Source organism: Talpa europaea (genome assembly GCF_964194135.1).
Source record: "Talpa europaea genome assembly, chromosome: 10".
NCBI lineage: Eukaryota > Metazoa > Chordata > Mammalia > Eulipotyphla > Talpidae > Talpa > Talpa europaea.
Window position 1 is genome coordinate 73,267,264 of NC_140077.1, and position 12,336 is coordinate 73,279,599.

A 12,336-nucleotide genomic window follows, 5' to 3' on the forward strand; every position below is an offset into this window, starting at 1 on the left:
GGGGCGGGGGAGGGTACTCACAATCTTCTCCGGAGTAACCAATGACAGTGTCTGGCTCCGGGCCCTTCCCAAAGTCGTTCTCGGCCTGGACTCGGATCTCATAGGGCACATAGACGGGGGTCTGCCCCACCACGTAGCGGGAGCCCCATACCGTCACGTTGTTCCAGGTCTCGCGGGTCTCTCTCCGACGCCACTTGACGATGTAGCGCAGGTTGGGGCCAAAGGCAGAAGTGGCGTTCATGGGCTAAGCGGGAGAGAGGCTGCAGGTGGGGGGTGCAGGCGAGGACCGGGGCCCCCACACAGCTTGCCCTTGCTTTTGCCAGGCACCCCCTCCCTGATCTGCCCAGCATAGGCAGCCCCTTGCTTGGCTGGGGAGAGCAGGCCAATCCCCAGCTGAGCCTGAGAGCAGACTCAGTCCCGCAAGAGCCCAGAGCCATATGAATTCTGCTGCAGGTGGATTTCCTGTGATGAAGGCCTCACCCAAGACCTCATCACTGATGCTCAGAGCCCTCCATGCTTGGAGGGCATAGAAAGCAAAAGCTCTGCCTTCAAAAGGCCAATTTCCTGTGACAACTATAAAACACAATGGACAATGAAACCATATTCTCCAAGGCTGGAAGGGGATGAGTTTAGTTTAACCACAGCAAGCCTCCTGCCAAAGAATGCAAAATTCAGGCCTGATTGCCATCCTCCCAAATCCTCAGGTGTCTGTGCTGTCCTTCCCAACAGGTCAGAGCTCTGAGAATGGGGATAACTCTGTTCTTTGCACCCCGAAGAAGCAGTCCCCTGGGGCCTGCTAGCAGAGCAGGAGTCCAAGAACCAGCCCTTGTAAGGTCATGGAGTGAGTCCCAGGCCTTGAACTCAAGGCCCAGCCCAGGTGCCAGACCCTAGCAAGACAGGCCGGTTGTGATTCCAAACCCGGCTCTCCGGGTTTGCTCACAGCTCACAGCTCACAGCAACTACTCAGTTCCAGTTTTGGTTTTGAAAACCTAGTCAGTGAGCCAAGATGAAGGTGGGATGTTGATGACCCTGGAGGAGGGGGCCATCTAACGCCAAGCAGACCCCTGTCCCGAAAACACCTCCAACGCCTTTCCTCCCCAACTCCCAGCAATCTTCAGTGAAGGGAGCCCAGAACACACCCACATGACTTCCCTAAAGTCTGCCCTAAGTGCCTCCCTCCCCCCACTTATTTTGCTGGCACCTGTGACCTTGCCCCAGTGGCTGCTGGTACTCCTGTCTGGCTTCTGTTTCAGAGAAGAGCCAGGAGTTGTGAGACCCCATGGCCTTGGGGTCAGGGGTGCGGAGGGTGAAGACCCCCAGAAAAAAACTGCCAGGGAAGCAGCCATGGGGCCGGGCCTTACCGTCCACGTGATCTCCATGTTGTTCTTTCTTGTCCCTTCTCCCTTCACATCGGTGGGGTTGGACTCAGGCGCTAGAACCCAAATGGATGCCCAGTTCAAGTCCAATTCACGCCTCCCTGGGCTGCGTTAAGCAGCTAGCTCCCTCCCTCCTAACCTCCCTCCTTCCCACCCAAACAGCCCTTCTACACGGCCTGTTCTCAGCATTTCTACCCACAGGCAACTGAACTTGCTTATTTTTTCTCATGCAATGATGTGCCTTCCTAGCTCATATTAAAACAGAGCTATTTTCTTTAGAGTTTAAATCCCTTATCAGGCAGCATTTATCATAAGGCTCCCCAAATAGTGGGTGGTGGATGCAGCCCATCCCAGTGGGGACTAGCCCCTCTGTGGATTATCTGTAAGTATGTCTAATGCCAAACTGGCTTAGCCCCAGCAATTTTTGGGGGCATCTCCACCCTCAATGAGCTGCAGTGATTTCAAGAAATCTAAACACTACCCAAATGTGTCAAGAAAAGAAATCTGATATAATACCTGATTACATAATTCTTTCACAAATCTTTGCCACAGCTCTTCCTTTAAAGCAGTTAATTGAGACTTGTTGTTGACATTAGCAATAATAAGAATGACAGTTAACACTTATTGGGTGCTTACTGGATGCCAGGCACTGAGCTAAGTTCCCGAATTGCATTTTTAAATGTAACACAAAAGCCCCTCTTAAAGCAGAGTCTTGGAAAGGTGCAGCAACAACCCCAAATTCAGGAGGCAGGGACTGGGAGGACTCAGTCTGAGCTCAGGGTATCTGATCCCAGAGCCTTCTCTGCCAGCCCAAGCACCCACCTGTCCCACTGGTGCGGTAGCGCTCGGATGGGAGGCTGGGGTGGCTGCTCCCAACCTCGTTGACGGCGATGACCCTGAACTGGTAGTTGACATATGGGGACAGCTGCAGGACGGCTGAGTTGACACTGCCTGGGAACTTGGAGTGGTCGTGCCAGACCCCGGGCTGGAATTGGTCCTCTTCAAACTGGACGATGTAGTCTGTGTGGACAAGGAAGACAGAGCTGTTTGGGGTGGCTGGGCAGCAGTTCTTTCAAGGCACTTCCTCTGGGGCTTGTTAACCTTCTGATCTTCCCTGGGCAGACAAAGGCACAGGGAGAATTCTTCCCAAGACACAGAAAGGGAAACTGAGGCCTCCACACAGTCAGAACAGCCCAGGGCACCATCAAGGGAGGCAGGTGTGGGGCCAGAAGCCAGGGCCAGGCCTCCAACTTCTGGGCGCAGAGGACACGCCCCAGCTGACCTGTGATGGGGCTGTTGTTGTCATCCCCTGGGATCCAGGTCAGCCGCACGCTCCTCTCGGCCAGGTCGGTGAGCTCCAGGTCCCGCGGCCGGTCTGGCCGTCCTGGCAAGGGGAGGAGACACCAGGCAGGACTTCCGAGTTAGAGCCGCCCTGTCCTGGGGACAGATCCCCGCTGGGCTGAGGTCACTGCCAGCAGGAACATCCCAGCCCTTCCTTCAGGGGGCCAAGGAAGAAAAAAGAGGAGGCCCCAAATCCTACCATTCCCCAAAGAGTATCAAAGGATGTGGAGCAAAAGAAAGAAAGAAGATCCCATGGCAGACCTGGGGCCAGCCACGCTGTCGCAGCGTTGGGCTTGCACATGGCATCACAGGAGCCACGTGGAAGGGCCAGGCTCTGGGAGAGGCCCGATGGGGCTTGCTGTGCTCAGATGGGCAGACTGTTAGGGGACTGGGCAGGGCAGGGCAGGCTGGGGAATTCCATCTGTGGCACCTGCAGGGAGGAGCCCAGTGTGTTTCCGGAGAGTGGGGCAGCACCTCTGAGGACCCTAGCCCTCTGGTCTCTCTAGTGGCTGTTTGAGTGCCATCCTGGCCCGGGGAGAAAGCCAGCTGGCCACCGGCGGTGGGGGAAAGCACGGGTGTTCCCCAGCCCAGCTTCCAGAGTGCAGTTGGTTTATTGGTGGGATGTAGAAGGTGAGCCCCACGAGCCCCATTCCCGTGCATGTGTGCGTGCTTGTGTTTGTGTGTGCATGTGCACGGGTGCACGCACCCGTCTCTGTGCGGGTGTGCATGTATATACAATGTGTGTGCCTGTGTATGTGTGCATATGCATGTGTGCATGTCCCTACCTGCGTGTACATGTACATGCATGTGTGACCGCACATGTGTGCAGGTGTGCGTGCGTGCGTGCATGTGGGTGTATGCGGATAGTAAATAGGTGGATGACAGCAGGTGGCCTACAGATAATTTGAAGCAAGTGGGCTTTCCTGACTGGACCATAGTTTTCTTTGCCAGGTTGGGGAAGGAGAACAGCTCACATCCAGCAAGGGGTGACTGGCCAGAGTAAGCGGCTAGGGTGTGGGGGAAATGGAGGCTGAGGACTTCAGAGCTCAACCTGCGAAGGAGCAGGAAGCCCAGTGCAGGGCTGAGACCCAGGCACCCGGGTGGATGTGGGCCACTGAGGCAGTCTGGCAGGGACAGAGTATGACCACTTGCCACACAGTACATCCTGTCCGGTGGCACCTTCCTCCTCCCAGACTCCACCCTCCCAGGTGCTGGGCGCAGTGGATGTTGAGGGTCCTGTGATTAGTAAGAATTACCTTTGGGCAGGGCAGCCAAACGGTTAGTTGGAGTGGCCTGATCAGCTGCAAAGGTAAGATGAGTTATCCAGGTTAGCAGGTTATCTGGTATTAAAGGTATTCTAGAAGGATGGGAATAGGCAGCCAAGGTGAGAAAAGCTGCCCTGGGCTGAGGTGTTCCAGACTCAGCTTCACCCCTGCTTCTTTGGAGCACCCTACTCCTTACGGAGGCCCCTGGGTTTCCTCCATTGTGGGAGGAACCTCTGGCTCCGTCCAGTCCCAATACCACAGGCCTGCCATTCCCAGCGACTACGCGCCTCCACCATAGCAAGATGAGTGGTAGTGGCAGGACACCCAGGACACCCAGAGAGTGGACAGGACACCCAGAGGGAGGACAGAGGGGACTTCTTCCCTGGAAGGAAGTGGCTGCCTCCCCAGGGCGGGGATGCCTTGGCAGCTAGTCTGACCTGGACACAGGGCAGGACCACACAGGACCCCTTCTACGTGCACAGCACACTGAAAAATCCCACCCAGGGGCAGGGAGCAGGGCGGGAGGGGGAGTAAGCTGGCAGCGGGTGCTGGAAGGACAAACACAAAATTCAGTCTTGCTTCAATGATGGATCATTTTAATCAACTTAGTGGTTTAGAGTTAGCTGCAAAGTTGTCAAAAAAGGTCACAATAAGAAACACCTTCTCACTTTCCGTCACTCAGGCACTTTTCAGTTGAGGATTCAGTGAGTTAATGATTCCACTTAGGGGGTGAGTTGTCCAGCACAGATTGTTCTGAAAGGAGCAGCTTCCCAGCCCGTGGGTCAGGAGGTGGAGAGCCCCAACCTGGCGGGCCCATGCATCGTGGCACTGCCCGCGGCATGGCCCAGGGCCCACTGCGGCTGTGGCCATGCGGGGACAGGGAGGGGCAGGATGGGAGGTCAGGGCCAGCGCAGGCAGCGGCAGTTACCTAGCACAGTGAGGTAGGCTTTGGCCAGGTCCTGGTCCAGCTCTGTGCTGGCGATGCACGTGTAGCTGCCCTGGTCCCGCTCTGCCACCCCAAAGATGGTCAGGGAGTCATCTTCCTTCTTCATCCTGCAAAGGTACCAGGCCGGGGCTGGAAGGAGGGCGAGTAGGGAGCCAAGAGGGGAGAGAAGGGGGGTGCGAATGCTGCCCCCTGCTCCTCCAGAGTCCGAGGGGAGGAGGAGGTGGTCCCTTCTGGAGGACACGAGGCTCCCTCTCCACGCTCTGGGAGGAAGATCTTCACCACCCCACGAGCACTTACAGTGCCTGGTGCAGGGGAAGGAGTGTGGGTGCAGCCAAGGGGCCCCGACCCATGTTCACTATCCTCGAATTCCACACTGGGGCTGTTCTCCGTGCTTTCCCGTGCTAACCCAGTTAGGGCACAGTTAGACGTGCCCCTCCAAAGGCACTGGGGTGCCTTCTCTTCCCATACTTCCATCTTGGTCTCTGCCCAGATGGTTCTCTGTACCCAGGCTCAGCTCAGGCGCCCTGGCTTGTCTGGCATTTCCCAGGGCGCACCAAAGAGCAGGGCGGGACTGTGAACAGCAACTGAGTGCCAGAATGGCCGTGCCTGCCCTCGACACATCCCTGAAAACACTTTGATCCCTGGAAAGGGCTGGCACCTATTGGGACCCGGGGAAGAGTGTTCAGCAGGGCCGGTGGGGGAAGGCTGGGCCAGCTCTTCTCAAGCCCGACTGCACATGAGAAGCACCAGGGAGACTTACACACGCTCCCAGACCTGGAGACTTACACACGCTCCTCCTTCCATGCACTTAAATCCAAATCTGGGATGAGTGAGGGGTCAGGCCTCTAGCAAAAGCACCCAGAGGGTCAGACCTGCCCTCTGCGGGAGAACAGGGGAGCTGCATGCAGGGCTGAGGGAGGAGAGGGTGTCCAGCTGGTGATGGGGACAAAGAAGGGGGAGGAAAAGAGAAGAGTGAGGGGAGACGGGGAGAGAAGCGACGAGGGAAAGATAAGAGAGGGAGAGAAAAGAGGAGCTGATGAAGAAAGGGCGCAGGGAACGGGGTGGGGGTCTCCTCTGGGGTCACCATCGTGCCCTCCTCAGCGGTTCCACAGACACATGGCCCGGGGACCTTGCCCTGAGCTCACCAAGCTCATGGGAAAAGAAAACGCCCCCCAGCCCGTGGCAGAAGAAGCCAGGGCAGACACCTGTTCCCGATGTAGAGCGGCTCGTCGTCCTTCAGCCAGGAGACGGCGAGCTTCAGGGAGGGGTCGTGCTTCACCCGGCACTCCAGCTGCACCGTCGTGCCCCGCTTGACCGTCTGGTCCTCGGGCATCCGGAAGATCCTGGTGGGGTCTGGGGAGAAACGCAGGGGCTGGCTGTCCTTGACAAGGCCCCCACCCACCACCTCAGGGCCATATGCTCACCCCTCGGGGTCAGCCGCACACAGAAGGTGCAGAAATAGTCTCAGTCGCATGAACAGGGGGAGCCTGGTGTAGGTGAGCCCCGATAGTAAACCAGCTCCCAGTCCTTCCTGTCTGGGGAATGCAATTTCTGGGGTGGGAATACAATGTCTCCCCTCTGTGCCGCTGTGAATGGTGGTTTCCTTTCCCAATTCTTTTTTTCCCCACTATTTATTTATTTTTTATTTATATGTATTTTACATCATTGTTCATTTTTAAACAATGTTTGTTTTATCCCCCCGCCCCTCAGGTGTCGTCTCCATAGAATTTCCTTGACCAATTGATTCCACTCCTAGGGATTGACCCAAAAGACAAAAACATTGATTCAAAAGAATACCTGTACCCCCATGCTTACTGCAGACCTATTTACAATAGGTAAAAACCTGGGAACAAACCAAATGCCCCCCTTTACCTTTGACCTCCAGGCGGACCTGGTTCTCAGCCTTGCCCAGGATGTTGGTGGCCACGCAGGTGTAGATGCCTTGGTCCTCCTTGCGGATCATCTTGATCTCCAGACTGCCGTTCTCATAGACATGGTAGTTGCCGCCATCCAGGTTGCTCCCTTGCCCATTCTTAAACCTCACGACAGAGCAGCAGAACACACGGCATGCTGAGAAGGCCCAGTGGCTGGGCAGTGACTACCGGGACCGCCGTGGCAGAAGAAGGACCCACTCGGGGGTCTGGAGCACAGGGACCTGCCTGGCCCGGGGAACCTGGCAAGCCCCTGGCCAGCCAGGCCTCCGCCCCCTTCTTGGCACTGTAAGGGGGTCGACCCAGACGGTGTGCCAAGTTCCCAGGCCTTGCTAACACCTACTATATGTCAGGTGGGAATGAGAAAGGCGAGACAGGACCCTGAGAGGGAGGGCTGGTCTCCCGGAACTTACCATCGGAGCGTGGGGATGGGGGATCCAAAAAAGGGGCAGTCCAGCCGCGTCCGGTTGTAAAGGATCACCCGAATGAGCTGGTTCCGGGGAGACAGCATGCGAGGCGGCACGTCTGCAATTCCCAGGGAGCCCGTCTTGGGTGGGGAGTCGACTGTGTCGGTTCTCCCCCTCAGTCTTACCGCTATAGGCCTTCTCCTTTGGGCAGCTTGCCAAGAGCCAGCAAACCTTCCCCTATCATCCTCCCTTCTGCTAGCAGCCTTGAGGGACTAGGAGGGGGAGGAGGAAGCTTATCCATCTGCCTCGACCTCCCTGCAACCCAGCTTTTGGACGTTATTCAGCAGGTTCTGTGCCTGCTTGTCCATGGCCGGCAGGCACCTCCTTGCAGCCCCTCTCACTGCCGGCTCCCTGCTCAGGGAGAGCTGCCAACTCAGAGGCATTTCCCAACCGAGTCCCACCAAGAGGCAAGGCAGGTACAGTCAGCCTGGGTTCGCCAGGAGTGAGACAGGCCACGGTCCTGCATTGGGGAAGGGGGAGACAAGACTGACTTCTAGCGGGGAGTCAGCTCTCACATCCGCTCGTGGATCTTAGCTCCTCCATCCTTCCTGCAAAGTGCATTTCGGTCTCTCTGATTCCCCCATGAGCCTGCCCTCCTGCTACACCAGCCTGGCTGATCTGGGGTGGGGGTGCTGAGGTGGCAGCGTGGGCACGTGCGCACTCACCCAGCACGCTGACGAAGGCGTTGGCCAGCAGGTAGCCGTGCTCGTTGGAGGTGTTGCACTGGTACACGGCCCTGCTGCTGATCTGGGTGTCCCGGAAGATGATGGTGTCACCAGCCACCTCGCGGTTTGGGTTGGGTGGTGCCGCTACGGATAAGAAAGATGCTCCGAGTCAGAAACAGGAGCACAAGAAAGGGCCCAGGGGACCCGTCTTCTCTCCCACCAGTGCTGAGCTGGGACCTGGGGCCCCTCTTCAAACCTCCTGCAGCTCACTTCTCAATGTCTGGCTGGAAAAGGATCACCTGCCTCACCTGGAGAACACCAGGCGGCCGCGGCCAGAGCACACGCTGGGCCAGGGAGGGGTGTGGAGTCTAACCACGTGAACTTCTGGGGCTACTAATCCTCTAAGCTTTGTTTCCTTGACTGGAGAACAGTGTGACCCCCACTCTGTGGGGCTTATAAACATGACTTGAGATTTTATACATGGATGAGGTCGTTGGCAGAGGGTCCAGCACATGCTGACTACTGCCGCTGTCACCATGTGGGTCTGATGTGTGTCCACTTAAGTGTGTCATGAAGCAAGGAGGCGACACACGACCTGCGACCTTCCCTCCCTTGAGCAGAGCGTTCCCCAGACAGTCATGAGTTAAACCCAAGGCCCATGGCCTGCGTAGACTGAACAGGTCCTGGTACTTCACAAGGCTACCAGGTCTTCCTAGGACACGTATCCTAACTAAGAGAGAACATACCCTCTGCAGTTCTTGGGGTGTGCTGGTTGGGGTACACAAGGCACAGGAAGGGTACACATCGCTCTGGGGCTCAGGGCAAATCAATAAACCTCCCTGGGTCACCTTTCAGTCACTAAGTGGGAAAGAATGACTCCCGTCTTCCCTCTACTCTGAGGAAGGTCAAGGTGAGAGGATGAAAATGAGCTGTAAGTTTTCCAGAGGGATGAAGAACTGCCTCTCTGCTCATCTTTCACCACCACAAGGTGACCTTCCTCTTTAAGACTTCATAGGGGGGGGCCTCCCCGGTGGCGCAGCGGTTGAGCGCTGGGTTGCGAAGCTGCCCGCAGCCTCTGCAGCGCCAGTTCGATCCCCGGCTGCTCCCCGGCCACTGGAGGAGGGTCCCACATGGCGCGCAGACCTCTCCTGCCGCCCGCTCTGCTCCCCGCCTGCTCTGCTCTGCTGCCCGCTCTGGCTCTGGTGAATTCTCTCACCCTCCTGTGCTTCTGACTGTACCCAGTGCTTGTATAAATAAGTAAAATAAATAAATAAATTAAAAAAAAAAAAAAGACTTCATGGGGGGAGCAGATGACTCATCCGGGGTCACTCAGACCTACAGGGACAGTCAGACCTGGGGTCTGGCCCTGCGGGCACCACTCTACAGATAGCCCGGAACTGGGGTGTCAGCAGGAGGTAAAGGGAGACAAGTCAGCATCCTTAAGGTCCTTCCCTGAGTCCCCACTCAGCAAAAAGGTGCGAGGAAGACAAGCCAGCACCTTCAGGGAGCCCTTCCTGGGCAGTCGCCACAGACCCACCCACTGGGTGATGGGTGACCGCTCCAGGGCTGTGCGTGCAGCGCCTTCGTGAGCCTGGTCCCCAGAGCGCTGACAGGGCAGGGAGAAGAGAAGAGGGCAGGCCGCACCCCATCTTGTACCAGGGAAGGCTACTCCCCAGGGATGGCTGTAGGCACAGGCCTGGGCAGCAGGAGCCAGGCCCCTTTTCTCACCCCTCCCACGCTGCCACCTACTGGCCACGTGGCCTGGCAGTTCATGGCATCTCATTCTATCATTAGCGTCTGTTCAAGAGGTGACAGGGCTGTGGCCCCAGCTCAGTGCCGGGGCACACACCAAGCAGTCTTGCCATTGAATTTTTTGCTCCATTTGGTTGATTTCCCTGCCTTGGCCTCTGACCCCTGGGGAGAAGATGATGCAGAAGCCTGGCCAGGACCTCTGCAGAAGGGCCCAGAGTTGCTGCCCAGCCCTCGGCACAGCCCCTCTCCAGAGTCTGCACTAGGCCACGGCCCCGCTGCGTCCCTGCTCTCATGGGAGTGTGTCCTCACACGCAAGCGCACTCTTTGTCATACCACCCAGCTCTTGGGTGACCAACAACTGGCGGCTGAGCTCCTGTCTACCTCCCAAGCCCACTACCTTCCAGCCACCACCGGGGCCCAGATGCTCAGGCACAGCACAGCCCCGGGAAAGCCAGGCTCTGTTGTTAAGGGCAGAATACAGATTCAAGAAAAATCCAGCATCACAGGAATCCCCTAAATGCGGATGGTAACAGGCCTCCTGATCTTTCCCACCAAGACGAGGCTGGCTTCCTGCCTCCTGAGATGTCCCAACACACAGGCAGCCTCTTCCGGCACCACCAGGCTGCCCACAGGGATGGGGACCCCAAGACTTTGCCTGGGGAGAGCGGAGTCAGGGGGAGGACAGCTGGTTACTCACACTGCAAAGGCTCCCCATTCACCATCCACTGGACGGTGGGCTTGGGGTTCCCATTGGCTCTACACACCAGTCTCCCGTCTTCGCCAGGAGCCAGGATAAGATTCTTGGGTTCGTCTAGCCAGTAGGGAGCAGCTGGAAGACAAGGACAGTGCAGGCAGTGGTGTCAGACAGCAGGGGCAGGGCGAGGAAAGTAGGCCACTGAGAGGCAGCCCGGGCCCTCACCACCTGCTCAAGGCTCGCCCTCACAGACCTCCTGCCTTCGGCTGGCCTGGCAGGCACCACAGAGGCCAACCTGTCTATTTCAGATTCCAGAATTATGTTCTAAACTGGGGCGGCTCACCAGTGTCTCTGAAGAGCTCTGAACAAACATGGGCACCCGGGCCCTTCCTGGACCCAATGAGTCAGAACCCTTAGGAGGCCTGGTGGCAGGCGCTGTCAGAACTCCACAGGTGTTCATGATGGGCACCCATGGGCGTGAGGCACAGGGCTGCCCCCCTGGGTTTCTGCTGTTGCTGCTTCAAGATGAGACAGTACTCACTCTTCTGGGCACTGCACTGCTGTTAGAGCTCTTAACTTTCCAGACAGCTTTTAACTGTCTGGAAAGTTCTGTGAATGTGTAGATGTGAAAAGGATCCTTTGAATCAGATTTGCAAAGATCTTGATCCTCTAAAAGAGGCTAAGAGGGGCCTCCCTGGTGGCGCAAGGGATTAAGCATCAGCACTATGAAGCTATCCGCAGCCACTGAAGCACGAGTTCAAGCCCTGGCCAGGGAGGTGACCCACATGGAGCAGCAGACCTTTCCTGTCTCACTCACCTGCTGCTCCCCTCAGCAGTGTATTTCAGTAGATCTGCCTGTTCTGCTCCCCACTCTGTCTCTGGTGAATCCACTCACCCCCATCACCTCTGTACCCCAGTTCTTGTGTGCATAAATAAATAAACCTTTAACAACAACAACGACAAAAAGAGGCTAAGAACCTCTGGTTTGAGTGTGGGGCTGAAAATTGGCCCCCTGAGTGCACTGAGAGCCCTTGCAGGACCCAGTCACCCCAGGCTGAGCAGAGTGGGGGCACCCATAGGAGACCCTCAAAGGCTGTGCTCCACCGCCTGCCTCAGGTGGGACAGCAACACTCTGGGGAGGGAGCCACGATGACTCCACATTTTGAAAAGCAGCACAGCACCAAGCAGAGGTCTCTGACAGCACAGGACTTGGACGACATGCCACAAACAGGACCGCGGGATGGAATAAAGAAGAGGCTCAGGTGTGCTCCAAATGGACCATGGGAGGAGAGTCACCTGCTGAGGGAACCCCTGGGCGATGGTGAGGGTACCCCGCCTTCCCTTGACCCCCCCATTGCACATACACACCCACCACACACACACACCACACAAACACATCACACACACACCACAAATACCATAAGACCACACACATCACACTACAAGACCACACACACACCATACTACAAGGCCACACAGACATAACACATACCCCACACCCCCACCACACACACAACACATACACACCATACACACACCAGACCTATACCCTACTACACCTACCACACACACAATGCATGCACACCACACACACCACATCACACACACACCACACAACCATACCACACAAACATACCACACCCCACCACACCCCCACACACCACAAATACCACACATATATACCACACCACCACCACACATACCTGGACATGCACCCCCACCACAGACACCAATACATACACACACACCCATCATACAACCCCCACACCAGACATATACCCACCGCACACATACCACCCCCCACCCAAACACCCACCACAGTGACACCGTCCCTGGCAGGCCACTCTGGCCACTAACCAGCGTGTTAGCTGTTTCCCCTCCTCACACTGCCCTAAGTGG

General features: G+C 56.8%; 1 protein-coding gene across 5 annotated transcripts in view; it reads right to left on the reverse strand.

Moving 5' to 3' along the window:
- Window positions 1-12,336, reverse strand: part of NFASC (neurofascin) — a gene marked incomplete at both ends in the record, with an annotated part of 170,792 nt that overhangs the window by 31,005 nt on the left and 127,451 nt on the right. For 3 of the 5 annotated variants that reach the window (XM_084245071.1, XM_084245072.1, XM_084245070.1), the window contains 11 exons: window positions 22-244; window positions 1,362-1,432; window positions 2,199-2,396; window positions 2,659-2,760; window positions 3,974-4,018; window positions 4,911-5,035; window positions 6,134-6,281; window positions 6,801-6,967; window positions 7,273-7,384; window positions 7,992-8,135; window positions 10,441-10,572. In XM_084245071.1, the coding sequence (XP_084101197.1) occupies window positions 22-244; window positions 1,362-1,432; window positions 2,199-2,396; window positions 2,659-2,760; window positions 3,974-4,018; window positions 4,911-5,035; window positions 6,134-6,281; window positions 6,801-6,967; window positions 7,273-7,384; window positions 7,992-8,135; window positions 10,441-10,572 (1,467 nt within the window). The remainder of the gene's footprint in view (window positions 1-21; window positions 245-1,361; window positions 1,433-2,198; window positions 2,397-2,658; window positions 2,761-3,973; window positions 4,019-4,910; window positions 5,036-6,133; window positions 6,282-6,800; window positions 6,968-7,272; window positions 7,385-7,991; window positions 8,136-10,440; window positions 10,573-12,336) is intronic. The other 2 variants (XM_084245074.1, XM_084245073.1) reach the window with 1 other exon arrangement.